Source organism: Ursus americanus, chromosome 33, assembly GCF_024610735.1.
Source record: "Ursus americanus isolate L20-20 chromosome 33, mUrsAme1.1.p, whole genome shotgun sequence".
Classification (NCBI taxonomy): Eukaryota; Metazoa; Chordata; class Mammalia; order Carnivora; family Ursidae; genus Ursus; species Ursus americanus.
The window spans coordinates 11,898,434-11,916,000 of NC_142159.1; the positions used below are offsets into that span (position 1 = coordinate 11,898,434).

General features: G+C 55.0%; 1 protein-coding gene across 1 annotated transcript in view; it reads right to left on the reverse strand.

Annotated features, from left to right (window-relative positions):
* The window catches only part of MAN1C1 (mannosidase alpha class 1C member 1), a 140,155-nt gene that overhangs the window by 19,495 nt on the left and 103,093 nt on the right, over positions 1-17,567 (reverse strand). The window contains exons 3-6 of the mRNA XM_045782485.2: positions 15,876-15,991; positions 13,969-14,049; positions 7,718-7,812; positions 1,192-1,318 (exon numbers count right to left, since the gene is read on the reverse strand). Coding sequence (XP_045638441.1) covers positions 1,192-1,318; positions 7,718-7,812; positions 13,969-14,049; positions 15,876-15,991 — 419 coding nt within the window. The remainder of the gene's footprint in view (positions 1-1,191; positions 1,319-7,717; positions 7,813-13,968; positions 14,050-15,875; positions 15,992-17,567) is intronic.

Below are 17,567 nucleotides of genomic sequence, written 5' to 3' on the forward strand. Positions count from 1 at the left end.
CTTGCAAGGTGGGGTGTCACAGGGTGGCAGAGGCCTCCCACTACAGGCTCTGAAGGCAGGGCTGACAGGACAGGCTATGTGAGGGGGGTAGTGAGCCCCAAACCAGAGGACGTGATTGAGGGGCTAAAAAGCTCTTCTTGAGCTTCCCAAGAATGTTCGGAGGGATTCCCACACTGAATAAGCAGTGCTCTTAAATCTAGCATCAAAAAGCACATGGGTGCTTATTAAAAATGCAGATTCCTGGGCCTGGGTGATGCCCAGGGATGTATTTCCTAGAGGCACACAGGGTGATGCTTTGAGGCTGGTTGGTGGACACAAGACTGGGAGCTGCTGGGTGGAGGTGTGAATCTATGATCTCCCAGCTCCCTTGGCACCCCAAGAGTCTAACCTTCAGAGAAGGGAAGGCTTTGGGAGTGGAGGCGCCTCCAAAGGGATATTCTTGGAGGCTGGATGTCATCTCCCGAGGCAGGACTCAGGAAGGGACAATTGCTGATGGACCCCGAGTGCCATCTGAGGGTGGTGTGTGTACCCTTCCCTTCCTTGGGTTTAGGGTTAGACCCGCAGAGACACTTCCAGGCAGTGGGACTCCCAAGTGCCGTCACCTTCTTCTGGAGGGTGTCGCAGAGGGGCAGGAGGGGCAGCTGTCGCGCTGGCTGACAGCCTGGATGCTATAGCTCTCAGCACCCCTCGTGCCCGCGCCAGCCCGTAACAATGAGGAAGAACAGCCGTGTGCCTCTGCCGTGAGTGAAATGCTTTGCCAGCCTGCTGACAGCATGAGCTAGGCGGGCATCTGGAAGGGAGAAGGCAGCAGATCTCACATGGAGAAGTTAACTGTGTCTCTGGAAAGGGGACTTTTGCACCCGGTGGCCAATTCCTGCCAACGCGAGCGGGTGCCTGGATGTCAGTTCGTGCACTCTCTCCGGATTCCACATATGCGTGCTTGCTGCTGAGCTGACAGCCCCGGTGAAAACCTCGCTGGCAGCCTCAGCTCCTCCCTGCCCTGGCAGAGCCCTGATCACTCCCTGTGCGAACCTTCCTCGCTACCTGGCTTCGGGCACACTCAGGGCTCCCGCAAGCAGCTACTGGCTGTATTAGCGGTGGCCGGAGGCCCCCCTGCTGATTGGGGACCTGCTGAGTGGGGAGAAGAGGGAGGAGCCATTTGGGGGTGGGGGGAGCAGGGAGAACACTTGCCTTTTCTGCGAAGACCTGGTTGCCAGAGAGCTCAGTGAGGTGCAAGAACTCCAGGTGCAGGGATCCAAACTCGGCCAGGATGCTGCTGCTCCCGGCCATGGCCCAGCCCCAGCTCCTGTTGGAGCCACTGTGAAAAGACAGAAGAACCCCCAGTCACCCCGCTGCTGGTGGGGCTGGCGCCCCTGCTGAGAGTACAGGGACTGCTCAGTGGGGGAGCACCCTGACACAGAGCATGCCGGGCCCTTTCCTGGGAGCTTCTGACCATCCGATCTCCAACACTCCTCCCTGGGAGTCCGTACACAGAGGTCAGTGAACAGCTTGCTGAAGGCGACCTGAACCCAGGCCGGTCTACCTGCACTCTTCTTTGTTTCTATCATCAAGCAGCCCTTGGGAGACGTATGGGCTCAAGGACGGTAGCAGAGCTGTCTTGGTGGCCAAGACTTGGCACCCAAGTTATGCTAAATTTACAGGTGATATGGACAATGCCATCAGGGGCCACACAGACCCCGCAGCAGTCCGGCCGCTTCATGGTCCGTGGTGCTGTGTGCGGAGGGTACACTGCTGTGGCTGGGGTCGGAACGAGGGCAGATGAAAAGCGGGGACCCCACCTGGCTCTTTCCCTCTCCCCACACTGTCCTGCCCGCTGTGCTGCCCAAGGAGACACAATGGCCCCTCCTGGAATTCTGTGGAACCCACACCTGACGGGCAGGTGGCTCTGGTATGACCACGTGCCCGGAGCTGCAGGCTCCCCGGGAGGTCCAAGGTTAGGGAATAAAAGAGGCAGGGGCTCTCGGAGTAAAGCTCTCCTTAGCTGTTAATCACGTGTGTCTCATGAACACCTCAGACAGATCCTCGCGGGAGAAGGCTGTCTCAGTCCCGCTTCCAGATACTGGGTGCTTCCAAGGAGAAAGAGCACAGAGGTGGGGTAATCCTCCCATCTGTCCCTCTCACAGATGAGGAAAACAAGGCTTGGGATGGTGACGTCGCCCACTCGCCATCATACAGCATGTGGAGCAACCGGGACCCAATGCTGGCCTGACGCCAGAGCCGGTCCTAACCACTGTGTGGTCTGCCTCTTTTCATTATATAATAATGAGCAAGGACACGGCTTTTCCAGGTGTTTACACTTAAATCTCTGTAGCCACGAGGCCGGGGTCAAGCTTGTTAGCTGAGAGGCCTTGGGCAAACCTTCCCTGCCTCACGCGCCTGAGCTCCTGCATCATCAAACTGGGCAAGGGGAAGTGGTCCTGGTCTCTGTTCCTAGGGCTTTTGTGGGGTGAAGAGGGAAGAGCAAAGTGCAGAATGGGGGTGGCCTTGGGCAAGCTGCTTCCTCTCCCCGTGTCTCAGTTTCCTCATATGTATCATGATGATCTTTCCTGTGCGAAGTTTAGGACAACCAGGGGGACAGGGCAGGGACACAGCAGGGTGGAGTGAGTGCCCCCTCTCTGTAGGGGCTCCAGGGAGCAGGCTGAGGGGGCTGGCTCTGCCCCAGCCTCTGGGAAGCCCCTCCACTTCCTTGCTGGGATAGGTCTGCCTCCCTAGGAACTGGCCTCTGTCTGCCCAGGACAGGACCTAGGGAGGTAGGCGTGGGAGAAGGTGGGTCTGGGAGGTCATGGTTTGCCATCTGAGGGGCACCCCTTTTCCTGGGGTGGGCTGGGGCTCTCCTGAGGCTGCCCCTCTCCCCTCCAAACTCCATTATCTGGCCTGAATATAGCCTCTGAAATCAAACTCATCAGTGTCAATTTCCAGAAACAGAGGACTAGAGTTTTAGGATCTTACGGAGCAGGTGGCCTCAACACACAGAGATGACCACTGGCCCCTTCTTCCTGTCTCCACCTCTTTGGGCATTTCCCTGACTTGGGGGCAGGTGGGGAAGGATGGGCTGCACAGAGAGGGGAGACCTGGCTCGTGGATCATAAATGAAACAGCTTCTGTGTATTGAGCCACTACAGATCCCAGGCGCTGGGTCAAGCTCTTTGCATCTTGACTTCATTTAAAGCCCACAAGGTAAAGCGTCATTCATCCCAATATACGAAGAGGAAACTGAGGCCCAGAGAGGGAAGTAAGTTATCAGAAGGTCGGAGCTGTAGGTGGTGGAGGCCAGATTCAGACTGGGCTCAGCGCATCCCCTAACGGTCTCCCACCCAGATGGCCCCACATCCACCCAGAGGGAAGGGGAAGGTGTCCCCTCTTTGTCCCTCTTCCCCTCAGGCCAAGTGAGACTTCTCTCTCCAGCTAGCTCAGTGGGAGCCGTGGGAACCCACAGAGGGTTTCCTGAATAATGGATGCTTCCTGCCCTTGCAGAGAAATTCAAGGTCAAAACAGCCACCGGTCACTCAGCTGTCTTTTGTTCTTGTTTTCCCCCACATGAGCCTCTCCTTCCTGTCCCCTCCCTCCCGAGTGGGCTCCCTGCAGTGGAGCCAGCCTGGCAGACAGGCAGACCAGGGCTGCGCAGAGGCGGGCAGTGGGTGGGCGCCTTCCCTCTCCTGCTTGTCTTCAAATGCTGGCTTCCACAGCGCCTGGCCAGATGACTTCGGGCAGGTCGGCTGATCTCTCTCGCCCTCAGTTTCCTCATCTGTTAAAGGACAGTACCCACACCTCAGAGAGCTACCGTGAGGTATAAATTAGGCATGTAAGTACTGTCATTTTTCACGTTATGTAATTATGCACATATAAATCATGTGCTTATAGCTTATTAAAATTATTGTTTGAGTTATTGAGTTCCTGATGGGTGCCACACAGCTGTAGTGTCTTATCTTCACATCCAACTTTGGAGGTAGATACCATGATTCTTATTTCATAGGTAAAGATGCTCAGACTCAGAGAGGGGGAGACCCTTCTCCAAGGTCCCACGGCAAGTGACAGAACTGGTAGAGCTGAATCCAAATCCAAATCCTAGGTACTTCGTGCCCCAAATGCACCTGTTCTGGACAGCATCCGGAGACCAGGAGGGCTTTCCATCAGCCCTGCAAGGCAACGGGCTAACGGAGGCTCTGCCCTCTGCCTCCCTCCTAGGCTGTTAAGCCTGCAAGTGGGTCTGCAGCCTGTGTTCTCTCCCCTGGCAGACGGGGTCACTCCCCAGTGCCCCTCCCCGGCACGGCAGAAGCTCCCATGGGTATCTGTACGCCTGAGTGTGCACTCGTGTGTGAACTTTGGAGCCAGACAGACCTGGATGCTAATTCTGACTTCGCTCTACTGCTGTGTGACCGTGGGTAAGCTACCTCACCTTTCTCCCGCTCACTGTCTTCACTGGTGTGGTCATCGTGAGATTGAAGAGAGAGAACCGGATCATGCGCTCACATCATGTTTGGCGCACAGTGAATGCTCGAGAAACGCTAGCAATTACTAAGACGCAGGTATCTGCGTGTGGCGTGCCTATGTAGATGCGTATGTGTGTGGAAGCGTGCGGAGGCACGAGTGTGTGACACGGGCGAACCTGTGTATCTCAGCCTGCATGATTGGGGTGGGTGGCAGTCAAGTGTGTCTGCGTGTGTGAGAGAAATTAATCTTTGGACTGGCCATGGCCACCCTCTCAGATTCAGTGGTCCCTGCAGGTCGCAGGTCACCGCTGTCCCCACCTCTGCCTCCCAGATGGGGAGGAGCAGTCAGCCTCACTTCCGGGCAGGGCCTAGCTGTCTACCCTCCCGCTGGGACCCAGTCTGGTGCTTCCTCCTAAAGCTGCCCAGAGCGAGCTATGCCCAGAGCAAGGGGCAGCAACGGGCGGTCCAGCTCCCACCAGCAGGCCCTCTCCAAAGAGCAAACTCCGCGCCCCGCGGGCCGTAAACGTCCCTGACATTCCCCCGGGTGGAACAGGGAGGCATTTTTTTAGCAACAGACTCTCTTACCCAGAAAATGAAAGGGAGGTGTTGCCAGGAAATATGCATGTACATACATATGTATACAGCACTGGCAGCATGCAAATAGCCTCAAAATAAATGCATTTTCTTAATCAGAAATGTCAGGATCTGTGTCGCATCCGGTCCGGGCTCTGAGGGACAGGGGTAAGGCAGACAGCCAGGGCAGTGCCATGCACAGACGAGGGAAGGATGACTGAGCTAAGGTCCTATCCCAGACTCCAGGCAGTGAGGCCCAAGAAGCTAGCCCTGGGACAGAGAGCCACAAAGATACTCTGTGTCTCGGCTCCATGACAGTGGGCTTGTTTCTCCAGGATCCGTGTTCGTGGGAAAGGGATCTGAGCAGAGATCCAAATGTCCGGCTCTGAGAAATCAACCCTGGCACGGAGAATGGGATTCGATTAGCCTGGGGGCCCCTCTGTGGCCTGTGGTGAGATTTATTTATTTATTTTTTAAGATTGTATTTATTTGTCAGAGAGAGAGAGCACAAGCAGCGGGAGCAGCAGGCAGAGGGAGAAGCAGGCTCCCCGCTGAGCAGGGAGCCCGATGTGGGACTCGATCCCAGGACCCTGAGATCGTGCCCTGAGCTGAAGGCAGTCGCTTAACCAACTGAGCCACCCAGGCGTCCCTATGGTGAGGTTTATGTGAGGTCACACCGCAGGAATGTTCTCCGACAGAGACAGTAAGTGAAGGGGCAGGTGAGTCCCCTCTCCTCTGTGAGGCCCTGGGCAGGCTGGCCGAAAGAGTAGGACCTCCCTAGGACAGACAGGAAGCTGAGGCACGGAGGCACTTGACCGGAGCCCAGCGCCCCTTCCCCCCCCGCCCCCCCCCCCAGGCAGCTGGTGGGAGCTACCACTGGATCGAGAGTCCTGAGGTAAGACAACACTTCAGGAGATGGAACGGGGAAGCCTGCTGAGATGGAAATATCACAGCCTTCCTCCCAGACTCAGGGTTGTGGTAGAGCCTCAAGAATGGCCCTGGGGAGTGCCTGGGTGCCATCTACAATGTCTCCCAGGGGTCTGCTCCTGCAGGGACAGCAGGGCTTCTGTCTGAGGGATGGCCAGGCAGGAGCTAAGAGCAGAGCTTTCAGTCTCTAACAAAACGGGCTTAAATCTTATCCCCAATTACCTAGACTTTGGGCAAGTTACTTCACCTCTCCGAGACACTGAATAATGGGGATAATATTGCAACAAAGGGTTGCTGTGAGGAGTACTTGGTGAGGCAACGTCTGGAAACCGGAAACCCTTAGCACAATGGGCACATGGAACTGCTCAGTACGTGGTCGGCACAGTGTCGTGGTTCATCTCCTATCCTGCACACGGTCCTGAACACAGATATTTGTTGAAGGAATGAGCAAAGAACTGGACATGGATCCCACCCTCAGGAAGCTCCCAGGCCAGTGGGGAACATGAAGGGGCATGTGACGAGGCCACAGGAGGCAGACAGAGTGCCTGGAGGCCAGGAGAGGCGAAAATGCTTCTAGCGGCTTTAATGGCACCGGTGGCCGGTGAGCTGGCCTTTGCCGGTGAGGGAAGCTGCGAGAAGAAAGTGACGGGTAGGAGAAGAGAGTGAGGAAAGGAAAGACAGCGGGGCACTGGGGGTCCCCAGGAGCAAGACTCGTGCTCATTAAGGTTCATGGGTCATCAGGCTGGCTGGCTATTAGTTCTCTTGACTCTGACCCCATCCCTTCCCCTCTCTGGGTCTCAGTCACCACATCTGGAAAATGAGTGGATATACGCACACTCCCATCCCCACGGGAGGGAAGGGCAGCCTCGCTGGGGGCAGGTAAGCAGCCCACAGGCTTTGGAGCTGGACCCGGCAGCAGCCCTGGCTCTACCCTTCTCTCATTGCATAGCCCAGGTCCCTTCCAGTCTGACATTCTGTGACTTACTGACCACCCAGAAAGTCTCTAGTTCACACACTGAATTAAGCAATAGATCAGGAAGGAAAATCATGGAAGCAGCCAATAAGAATCAATGTTTTAAAACCAAGCCGGTAGAAAGAAGCATTACCGGTGGTTTCTTTGATTAGTGGAACCACATGGGAGTTTTCTGGTCTTATCTAACACTTTTGATATAATCCACATTTTCTGCAATGAGAACTTATTATTTTTAAAGAGGGGAAATTCCAATAAGTATTATTAAAAATGGTGTTGGAAGTCCTGGGTTTGTGTCCAGGAATGGTCGGTTACTGGCTTATGTGAACTTGGCTAGGGCCTTTATTCCTTGGAGTCCAAGCCTCCTTGGGTTTGATGCCCCCAGAAGCCCCTCTGGCTTCTGACACTGGGTTCCTGAGACCCAGCCCAGAGGTCTCTCTGCTCAGGGTCTCAAGACCCCCCTAGCGGTTTGGGGTACCTCCTTGTGGGGGGAGGGTGTGATGTGCCTCCTGGCTCCTACCCTAGCAGGGCACTTCTGTGGGGCTGTGAGTCAAGGCAGTGTTGGGGGACGACCACAGACCAGCTGCCCCCTCCCCAGCTATGGAAGATCAGGCCTTATGAATCCTAAGTCCCAGGTTTGGTGACAAACATCAGCCCTGGAAAGCCCGTGGCTAAGGCTCATCTCCACTGTGCCACTGACTCGCTGTGATTCCCAAGGCAGGTCGTGACCTCTCCCTGTGCCTCAATTTCTGCACAGATACAGCCAAAGCCACAAGCAGGAAACCAGATGTCCTACCTTTTGAAGTTCACAACACCTTTTGGGATTCCCGTGGGGGTGTTGAAGGCCGGCAGAAGCTTCTCTCCCAGCTTGATGGCCTTTACTCGGAACACCTGTAAAGGAAGAAGCATGGGGCATCATGAATGGGGCTGGGTGGGCGCCATCCCTGCCCCACGCCGCTCCTGCCGGCGGCCGGACCCAGGAGCTGCCAGCGCTGAGTGGGAGGGGGCGCTGCGTCGGGCGCTGGAGTCAGGCTTGGATGTGAACCTGGCTCCTCGCACTCCCGGCGATGTGGCCTTAGTGGAGGCGCCTCCTCTGAGCCTCAGTTTCCCTCCTCACTCATAACACAAGGCCCAAACTGCCTCCCTCGGAGGCTGTTGGGAGGAATGACAATTAGGTCAGTGTACGGCAGTGTCAGGACTATGACAAGGACTCGGTGATGCCAGCTGTACTTTGGGTGGCCGCTGGGAGGATGAAGCTGGCAGGGTGGCGGTCACCAATGCCAGTGCCTGCCCACAGCTCGGGGCCAGGATGCCACAGGCAGGGCGTGTGGCAGCGCATCTGATGGAGTGTGAAGAGCGCTGGACTGGGAGCCTCGCCCGGCCCCAGGTTCCAGTCCTTGCCTCGCGGCTTGGCTGCTGTGAGCTTCTCAGCAAAGCACTCCAGCCCGTGTGCAAAACCAGGGGACAGGCCCTTCCCCGCTGACATTCGGAATCTTCCCACCGTTCCCATTTTACAGACGGGAACGAGCAGAGAAGGTGAATGGTTAAACTACTGACTTGATGGCCAACGAGTTGTAAGGAGGCCCCAGGCCTCAGGGCCCTGCTGGAGGCTCTCACCCCCTCACACCTTTCTAATTCAGACGCACTTGTGACCTTCTGATGCCACAGTTTCCCTCTTAGGAGTCTATTCTAAGGAAATAAGTAATCAAAGGTGTTGTAAAGATTGAACTTCATGCCTATTTATTCCAGCATTGTTTAGAATGGTGGAAAAATGAAGATAGTCTAAATATCAAAGGGAAGTGTTAAATTAGGACTTATCCATGCAACGGAACACCAGGCGGCCACTGGAATGATGTAGATAATGACTTAATAGCAAAGAAAGGGTTTGTCGTTTATTAAAAGAAAAGTATATTTTGAAATAGCGTAATTCAACTTTTGTAAAAATTATATGCACGTGGATGTATGAGGACCGGTTGGGAAGGAAATATACCGAAATGTTAACAACGCTCTCCTGGGGTGTGGGGTAGGCTCATGGAGGAATTTTGCTTTCTTCATTCAGCTTATCTCTCTTTCTGTGCTATTTTTATAATAAAAGCAAGTCCACAGTAAATATTATTTATTTTTTAAAACGTGAAACGTAAGTTCCCTAGCAACTGTTCCGGGTGGAACAGCGCACGTTTCCTTTTGCTTCAGAGCCCGAGGCCTATCCAGTTTACTGACCTCCCAAGTGAGGTAAAACCAAGTCTGCTTGAGGCCCTGGCCCCAGTACGGGCCACTGAACGGCTGAGGCAGCTGCGGAGGGCTTGCAGTGGGGACGAGTTTGCCAGACTAGCTGGGATGTGGCAGCGAGGCCTCTGAGGGCTTCTGTGGTTTTCGCTTGGGAGGGGAGAGGTGAGAAGGGAAGAGCTGCACCTGGGCCCTGGCAGGGATGGGTGAGAGAAGAGGACAGTGTCCAGTGCCAGGCAGTGGTTCCCAGAGGTGGGCACGGGGGCCATCCACATCAGAGTCCCTGCGGGAGCTTGTCTAGAACCCAGGTTCCAAAGCCTTGGCCCAGAAGCCACTGGTTTAGCACAACATAGGTCTCATTTGAGGCTCCTGCTAGTGTCACTTGTCCCCCGGGGAGGCTGAGCAGTGAGGCGCAGAGGAACTGACTCACACCTGAGCCCAGGGCTGGGGCTCCAGGCAGCTGACCGGCTGCCCTCTGCCCTGAGGACTCCAAGCTAAATCTTCTCAATGCTCTTGGGAATTTCCACGTCTCCACCTTTGGAAAGCCCTATCGCTGGTGGGCACTGCAGGGTCTCAACCACACCAGGAAGGATGCTGAGTGAGTGTGTGCGGACCAGAGGGGCACCACCGGGAGCAGAAGAACACGAGTCCTACTTATTCTCTTGGAAGTGAGTGGGTGTGGAACAGATTCTGAACCCGATTCCACTATGTGTGTGTGTGTGGGGGGTGTTTCCCTATATCACCAAGCAATTCTCCAGACACCAGCTGGGTGCCCTATAATTCAACTCAGTTCTGACACTATCTTCCTGGAGACAGCATCAGATTCCGCAGTTGGAGGATTCAGTCCTACAAGACTGCCGCAGCACCCCTCCCCCGCCCCCTTCAGACACCAGTCCTAAGTCCAGCCTGTTCCTGTGCTTCTGACCCACGGTCTCTTAAGTCAGTGGTTCTCACAAACCCCTCTCTGGGTTTGATTAATTTGCTAGAGTGCTTCACAGAACTCAGGAAACATTTTACTGGTTTATTATAAAAGGACATAGCTCAGGAACAGTCAGATGGAAGAGATGCTTAGGGGCAAGGTATGGGGAGAGGGCAAGGAATGGGCAGAGGGCACGCAGCTTCCATGCTTTCTCCAGGAGTGGTGCTTTCCCCAGATCTCCGGGTGCTCAGCCACCCCAGAAGCTCCATGGCCCAGTTCCTTTTGGGGTTTTATGGAGGCTTCATTACATGGGCACGACTAATTAAACCACTGCCAATTGGCTCCTGATTCAACCACCAGCCCCTCTCTGGTCCCTGGAAGTCACGGTGGTGGGACTGAATAGAAAAACCCTCTCACCCTGTGGTTGATTCTCCTGGCAACCAGCATCTATCCTCAGGTGGGGTCCCAGAGTCGCCCAATTTACATAATAAAAGACACATTTATTGCTCTCAGTGCTTAGGAAATTCCAAGTGTTTTAGGAGCTCTGCCAGAAATGGGATGAAGACCAAATATATATTACTTATTATAAGTCACAGTATATCACTGTGCCAGGTGTCTTATCTGCATGACCTTCAATCCCTGCAACAGCCTTGTGGGGAAGGTGTTGACCACTCGGAGGATGGCACAACTGAGTGTCAGAGAAGCAATCTGCCCAAGGTTGTGGAGCTAGTAAGTGAGACCAGCTGCCTTTCCAACACAGAGAGATGCAGACAGCCATGGTAAGCCACAGTCAGGGGCCCAGCGGTTCCAGAACAGAGGTGAGAGAAACTAGCAAGAATTATATTCTGAGAGTGGAAAGTTCTCCGGGCTGGGAGTCAGAGCCCAGGTTGGCAGCTGTGTGACCTCAGGTGAGCTGCATACTGTCTCCGACCTTCGTCTGCACAATACAACTGCTCATGTGCCCTGGACGCCGCACGGGGTTCTTCTAGAACTCAAGAGAGAGGATGTGTACAAGTGAATGTGCTACATGAACTGTAAAGAGCTGTGCAAACGTCACCTGGTGTGACTGTCATCACACTTGCCATTCCAGGGGCATCTTGTAGGGCTGGCCTACCCAGCAGGGATTCGCCTCCCATAGGTTCCCTTGGTAGCAAAGACAGGCCTCAGCCCAGGAGGGGGCTGGGGTCTCTGGCACCATTCCACAAATATTCGTGGGGAAGCTGAAGAATGGGAAGGCCCAGTCCACAGGCACCCCACTGTGCGCAAAACGGAGGACAGAGAGGAGGGAGGCCTCAGTCCAGTGCGGCTGAGCCCTGGTGATAAGTGGTGACACTGGGCCAGGTTGCATGGGGGCTGTAACCCAGGCCCGTGGCAGAAAGGTCAGGAGCCGACTCACCGCAGACCTCAGGGAACGCGACCTGAGGGAGTTCCTTCTCAGTTCCCGCATCTGCAAGTAGGCAAAGACCCCCACCTCATGGGGTGTTTGGGGGTCAATGAGGGGGGACACATGGAGTACAGTCTCTGCCATGCGGAGGTGCTGGGGACAGAGAGGGATTGGCAGGGCGTGGCTACAGGGTTGTGCCCACAACCTCAGGAGCCTGCCTGCTCAGGGATTCTGAGCCACGTGGGGCTCCCTGGGCTTTGTGAACTATTTCTAAATCACACCCCACTGTCCAGTCTGCATCCTAGACAGTCAGACTGATGATCCTTCTAGTGACACAGGCAAACTGAAGTGACCCCACGAAGGACTGCTTTTTCTGCTCCCTTTCCTGCCTCTCTCCTTGCTGGCACCTGCACCCCTGCCTTACATCTGCCTCACACTATAAATCATGGAGCCCTCCTCGTAAGGATCAAGGAGTTCATGATTTATTTGGAATCTCCCAGCACAACAGATACCATCTAAGGAAAGCCTGGGCAAGAACGGCATACCCTAGAGACCGACACTAGGTATCTTGATGCCAAGACCTCCGGCTCCAAGGAATAAGTCACTTATGGAGGACACCTGGACCCCCGTCCTTGTTCTGACCAGTTCCTGGATGCCTGAGAGGACATGGACATCAGACCACAATCCTCAATAAAAACCCCAGATCCCAAGCAAAGAAGAGACTCGTTCTCCCTTTCCTTTCTGCGTCTCCCAGATGCTCTGTCTACACCTGCACTCTCTCTGTCTTCAATAAAATCTGCTCTCACTTCCTCTTGGCTCACGTTCCATTTCTATCCTGCATGAAGCCAAGGACCCCCCTGGGGGACCTCTCCTCCTCTGGGTCCTCAGACCCAGCCAGACTACATCACTAGGGAGCCAAGGCCTCAAACAAGTTCTGGGAATCACAGATACCCTAACAGAAGGGAGGAGGGTGAGTCAAGCATCAGGACTGAGGGGCACCAGCTCCTCCCTCAATCGCTAGCCCCCAAATTGACCCCTGTGAGCACGGAGCTGCGTGGCTCCCTCCCTTGTCCCCACATCCCGTGGGCACCTCCCAGAGCCGTGAGCAGCAGAGAGGCTGGGCGAGTACCTGGAAGAACAGCGTGCCTTTCTCTGCTCCGTGTCATTTTCCTGGCCTCGGGTTTTCAAGTGAAATTCAGGCTTCGTGTGGCTCAAAGCCAAGGGCTCCCAACTACCATTATTTGGGGATGAGTTGGTACAAGCGGTAATCTCTGCCGAGGAGATGAGGCTTGGGGGGGAGGCCTGAAGCGGCTGGGGAGGGGGAACATGCGCCTGCTGCTTCTGAGGCCCTGGTGGGGGCCTTGAACTGCAGGGAAGCAGAAACGACCTCCGACGACAGTGCTGGGGCTGAGCAGGGACTTTCCTTTGTCCCCCCGGCGGCAGGCGGTAGGGCTGACATTTGTCTCAGGGTGGACAGAGCAGGGAGAAGTGCAGGGAAGGGAGAGGGCCAAAGCCAAGGCCGTCAGCCCTAGAGCAGTGGTTGTGCTGAGCAGTAACGGGGAGCACAACGATGGATGACCCATGTCCTGGGGACTTGGCCAACCTCATGCCCAATACTTGGGCTGTGCTTTCATGGGAGTTGACGAGGGGATGAAGAGCCTCCCATTTCTACAGAGATCTGTGATCTTCAAAATTCTCTTCCAGCATGGAGAATGTGGGCTTTGGAGGTGGTCAGCTCCGGGTCAAACCTTATCCCGCCTGTCCCATTTCACAAGATTTCTGTGAGCCGATCCCCATGGTGGGGAAGGAAGCGAGGCCTAGGGGTGGGAGAGGACTTGCTCCAGGTCACAGGCAGGTATGGTGTGGGGATAAGATGCAGATTTTCTGACTCTCTGCCCAGGGCTCTGCTTTCTCCCCGCACTTCTCAGCCCTTCCCCTGGAAGCCAATGCAGCTTGCCTGGGGCCTGAGGCCTTGCACTTAGGGCATGTGACCAGCAGTGGCTGCCCGTCTTCTGTGCCACTGGAGACCTGGAGCTTTGTCCGGCTGGTGGCTGGCCCAGGAGGGGAGCAAAGGAGCGGCGGTGAAGCAGAACAAGGACAAGGGCCCCCCCGGGGGGGGGGGGGAATCGTGAAACAATGGTCTTGGGTTCATCTATCCTGAAAACCAACACCTGCAAAAACCAGTCCAGCAGCTCTACAAGCCCCAGCTGAGCCTAGAGCCTGCTGGGTGCTGTGCGAGAAGCTTTGTGGATGGTGTAAAAAGACTAGTCGTCGTCCTTAGAGAATTTACTACCAACTGTGGGAGCCAGCGGGGGCTCACCTGGGCAGCAGAATGGAAGGCCTCAGACAGAAGAGGAGGAAGAGTCAGCAGGTGGCCCTGTGGAGGTTGGGTGGACAACCCCAGGCAAATCCCTTTGAATCCCTGTTTCCTCATTGGTGAAATGAGGGAGTGGGATTGGATGTTCTCCAAAGTCTTCTCACACCTGAATGGTCCAGGGGTCTCAAGGGGCCAACTTACCTCTTCTCCTGTCAGGTAGAAGGCTGAGAGGAGTCCTCCGATGTACCGGATATTCACCTCAAACAAGGATGCTTCTCCACTCTGCAGGGCGGCAAGAAAGAGGAGGGAGGCCGGGTCGAGGAGGTAGCGGGAGGGTGGAGTGGGGTGGGGGAACACTTGTGAGATGCCTGCAGGGCTCCCAGGGATAGCCAGGCCCTTAAGACAGGTTACTCCGGCCCCAGCCCCAGCCCCTGCTGGTCTGGCCACCCTTGTGCTGAGCTCCGGGGCCTGGCCTAGCAGGCCGGGCTATGCGGGCGGTGGTTTTCAGAGCAAAAGTTGAGAGCGATCAGCACCTGCTTGGCAGGCCAAGACAGCACGCTGACAGCATTGCAAATAAACGCTGGATTTGGCTTCCTTCCCCAGCCCTTGCCCGAGGCCATCGGAGCAAAGTTTTGCCTGGCTGCTCTCCAAGGAGCTCAAGAACTTGCTGGGGAGGTGCCGGCTGAAGCTTGCCGGAGGGGAGGCAAATTCTCTAGTCCAGCCACCGCCCCTTCCTGAGGGAACTTTCTGGCTTAGCAGGAGGGTGGGGAGACTGGGCAAGGGGAAGTTCCTCCGAGGAGGTTCTGGGGCAAACGCAACAAAGCCGAGGCTGAGAGGCAGGGATGCCAGGCAGACATGTGCAGGTTAGCAGCAATTCTCGGCCTCACGTCTGCAGCCCTCAGGGCATGTCCACACTTGCCTTAATCAGTGTTTTCTTTCTTGGGTCTGGACTGCAAATCAGGGGTCTTGGGGCCTCATGCCAAGGACCAGCTCTAGGTTAAAATCCCACCTCAGCCTCTTACTTGGCTTTGGGATGTCGGCAAGAGATCTAGCTCTTCTCTGCCAGAGGTTCTTCGTCCTGAGCAAGTGGCTCTGAGTGGGACAGGTGAGACGCCCGCCCAGCGCCCCCCACATCACAGTCTTTCACTGCTGACAACCCACAATGACCCCCTCATGTGGGAGAGCCTTTCTACTGACGAGCACCACAAGGCCATTCTCAGCGAGGTCATCATTCCCATTTTCCAGATGAGAAAGCCAAGGCTCAGAGAGGGGATGTGACCCCATCTTGCTATCTTCCGAGGACCCTCCCTAACCTGCCCCAGCCTGCTTGAATGTCCCCAGGCTCCCCGGACCGGCCAGCCCCTGGCACCCTAGGTAGCTGCCTGATGCCCGTTCTCTCTCCACCACCTGCTCAGGGGCAAGGGAAGATACCCCTTCCTTCTCCCACCTCGGCCTTTCTCTCATTCAATACGGTAGGAAATGGAAGGATTCTAAGCTTCCTCACACAGACCACCAGAAGCCATAACATGCCTCAAAATAACGGTAATGATGAGGAGGAGGACACCACCCTACGTCCATATCAGACCTGACAGTGTTATAATGCTCGTTATAACCCTCCGTGGTAGTTAACCTCACAACAAGCCTGTGAATTAGGCATTGTCAGTGCCACGGTCACCCAGAGGGCAGGCCATCCTCTCCCCCACCTCTAAAGGGCAGCAGAGGGTGGGGTGGGGGCTCCACGTTAGAGCAGCTCTGAGCAGATAAGCCACTTCCCCTGTTGCTGTTGCTTTGCGTGACAGATTCAGCCCTAGAAGAGACTTCCTGGGTGCCTGGCACCGCAGGGAGGGGAAGGAGGGGTCGCTGGCTATCTTCCCTCTCAGAGGAGAACAGGCTGGTAAATACTCATGGGCTCGCCAGGGCTGGAGACATCCCCCACCTTGAGGCTGGTCTTAGGACAAAGTAGAGAGTGCATGGAGCCCCATTTGCAGGACTGCTCTGCTGGGCACCTTGGGGCCAGGGGCTCTGGGTCTCAGAAGTGATAGGGTGGAGCTGGCCACTGACCTTCCAGGCCCCTTTTGGCTCTAACACCGCAAGGGTCTCTGACTCACCACGTTCAGATGGAAGTTCTCTTCAACCCAGGCCTTGGCCTCCTGGAACTCCTCCTGCAGCTCCATGAGGTAGAGGGTGTCAAGGGAGTCAATGATGGTGGCCCCGCTGAGGCCTCCTGTAGGCATAGAGATCGAAGGCATGACCCAGGCTCGTTCCTATCCTTTCCATCCCCAGCCACACAAGCCACCATCCCCAGGCCCCCTCTAAGTGCCTGGGCAGGCTCCGAGGCCAACGCTGGCCTAGGCACGATCCAGGGAGACTCCGCCAGTCTTCAAAGGGGAGTCCAAGAGCAAGTGTCCCCTCTTCTGCCCACCCCAGGCTGCGTCCTGGGCACTGGGCAGCGGACAGTGGGCAGCGGGCTGGGACACCAAGTTCACAGGCCGAACCGCTTCCCAGACCTTTGTCCATGCATATCCGCCTGCAAGTCAGTACCAGCCAGGTGCCCACCACTTTTCTGTGACATGGGGGAGGGGGCGAACCATCATTGGGTTTACACGGTCTTAACAAACATGCCAGTCCTCTGACTTTTCAATTCCATTCTTTATTTTATTCTAAGACCAAAAAAAAATAAATAAATAAAAATAAAAAATAAAGATGTTTATAAATATTTATCCAGGAGGTATTTATTGCAGTACCATGTACAATGGGGAAAAGTTGGGAAAAAACTCCAACTCCAACAATAGGGGATTAGTTATATGAATTGTGGCTCAAACATAAAATAGGACACGATGCAGCCGTCCCTGCAGGTGAGGTAGACCTGTGTTTATTGGGGAAATATCCATGGGATCTGTTAAGTTAAAAAATGTAGGCTGCAAAAAAAGAAAAGCAGCACAGGCTAATTTCTTTGTTGTATGCCAAATGTGGATGAGCCCGCACAGAACTAAGTCTACTGCCAGGATGTGATTCAATGGTTATCTCCAAGTGCTGGGATTACAGGTGCTTTTTGATTTCTTCAGCTCATGGATTATTTTTATAACCAGAAATGTATTTCCATTTGAAAAAAAAAAAAAGGAAAAAAAAAGTTTGGGCAAAGAAACCAAATAAATTGCACAAAGCAAAGATTCTGTGGCCGCTCTAGGACGGTGAGTACAGAAAGCAAGAGCTAGGAGACCTGGCCCCTGCTACTGGGCCTTAGACTCTTGTCCTGGGAGTAGAGGCAGAGATAACAGTGTAAAACAACACAGCATTCCACACGACAGACTGGGCAGGAGAGTGATGAGGAAGGCCTCCCCATGTGGTACAACCAGAGCCCGAGTGCAGAGTACTGTGAAGGAGGAAAGGAGGGAGTAAAAGATGTGCCTGGGGCCAGCAGGAGGGCTTCCTGGAAGAGGAGGCTGTTTCCCATCAACTCCTTAAAAATACAGGTAGCAGCAATTTCCTTTAGAGACCAGCACTTGGCTTAAGAGGACTGATTGTTCTTTCAGTGTCCTCCTTGCAGAGGCTCAAAAAGCCTTGAGAACCGTTACAGGCTCCACCTTCCCCCAGCGGGCTGTGCCCCTCCAGCATCCGAGGCATGAGCACAGGCTTTGCGGGCACACCTGCATTCAGAGCTGGCATTTCATCTCCTTAACTAGTGCTTCCCTAACTGCTCGCTTCTGATGACTTTGCAGGCAGAGACTCCTGAAACTCCAACCACCACCTCTCTAGGCCAGGCAAGGTCTGATAAAGGGCATAGCCTGGAAAAGGATAGG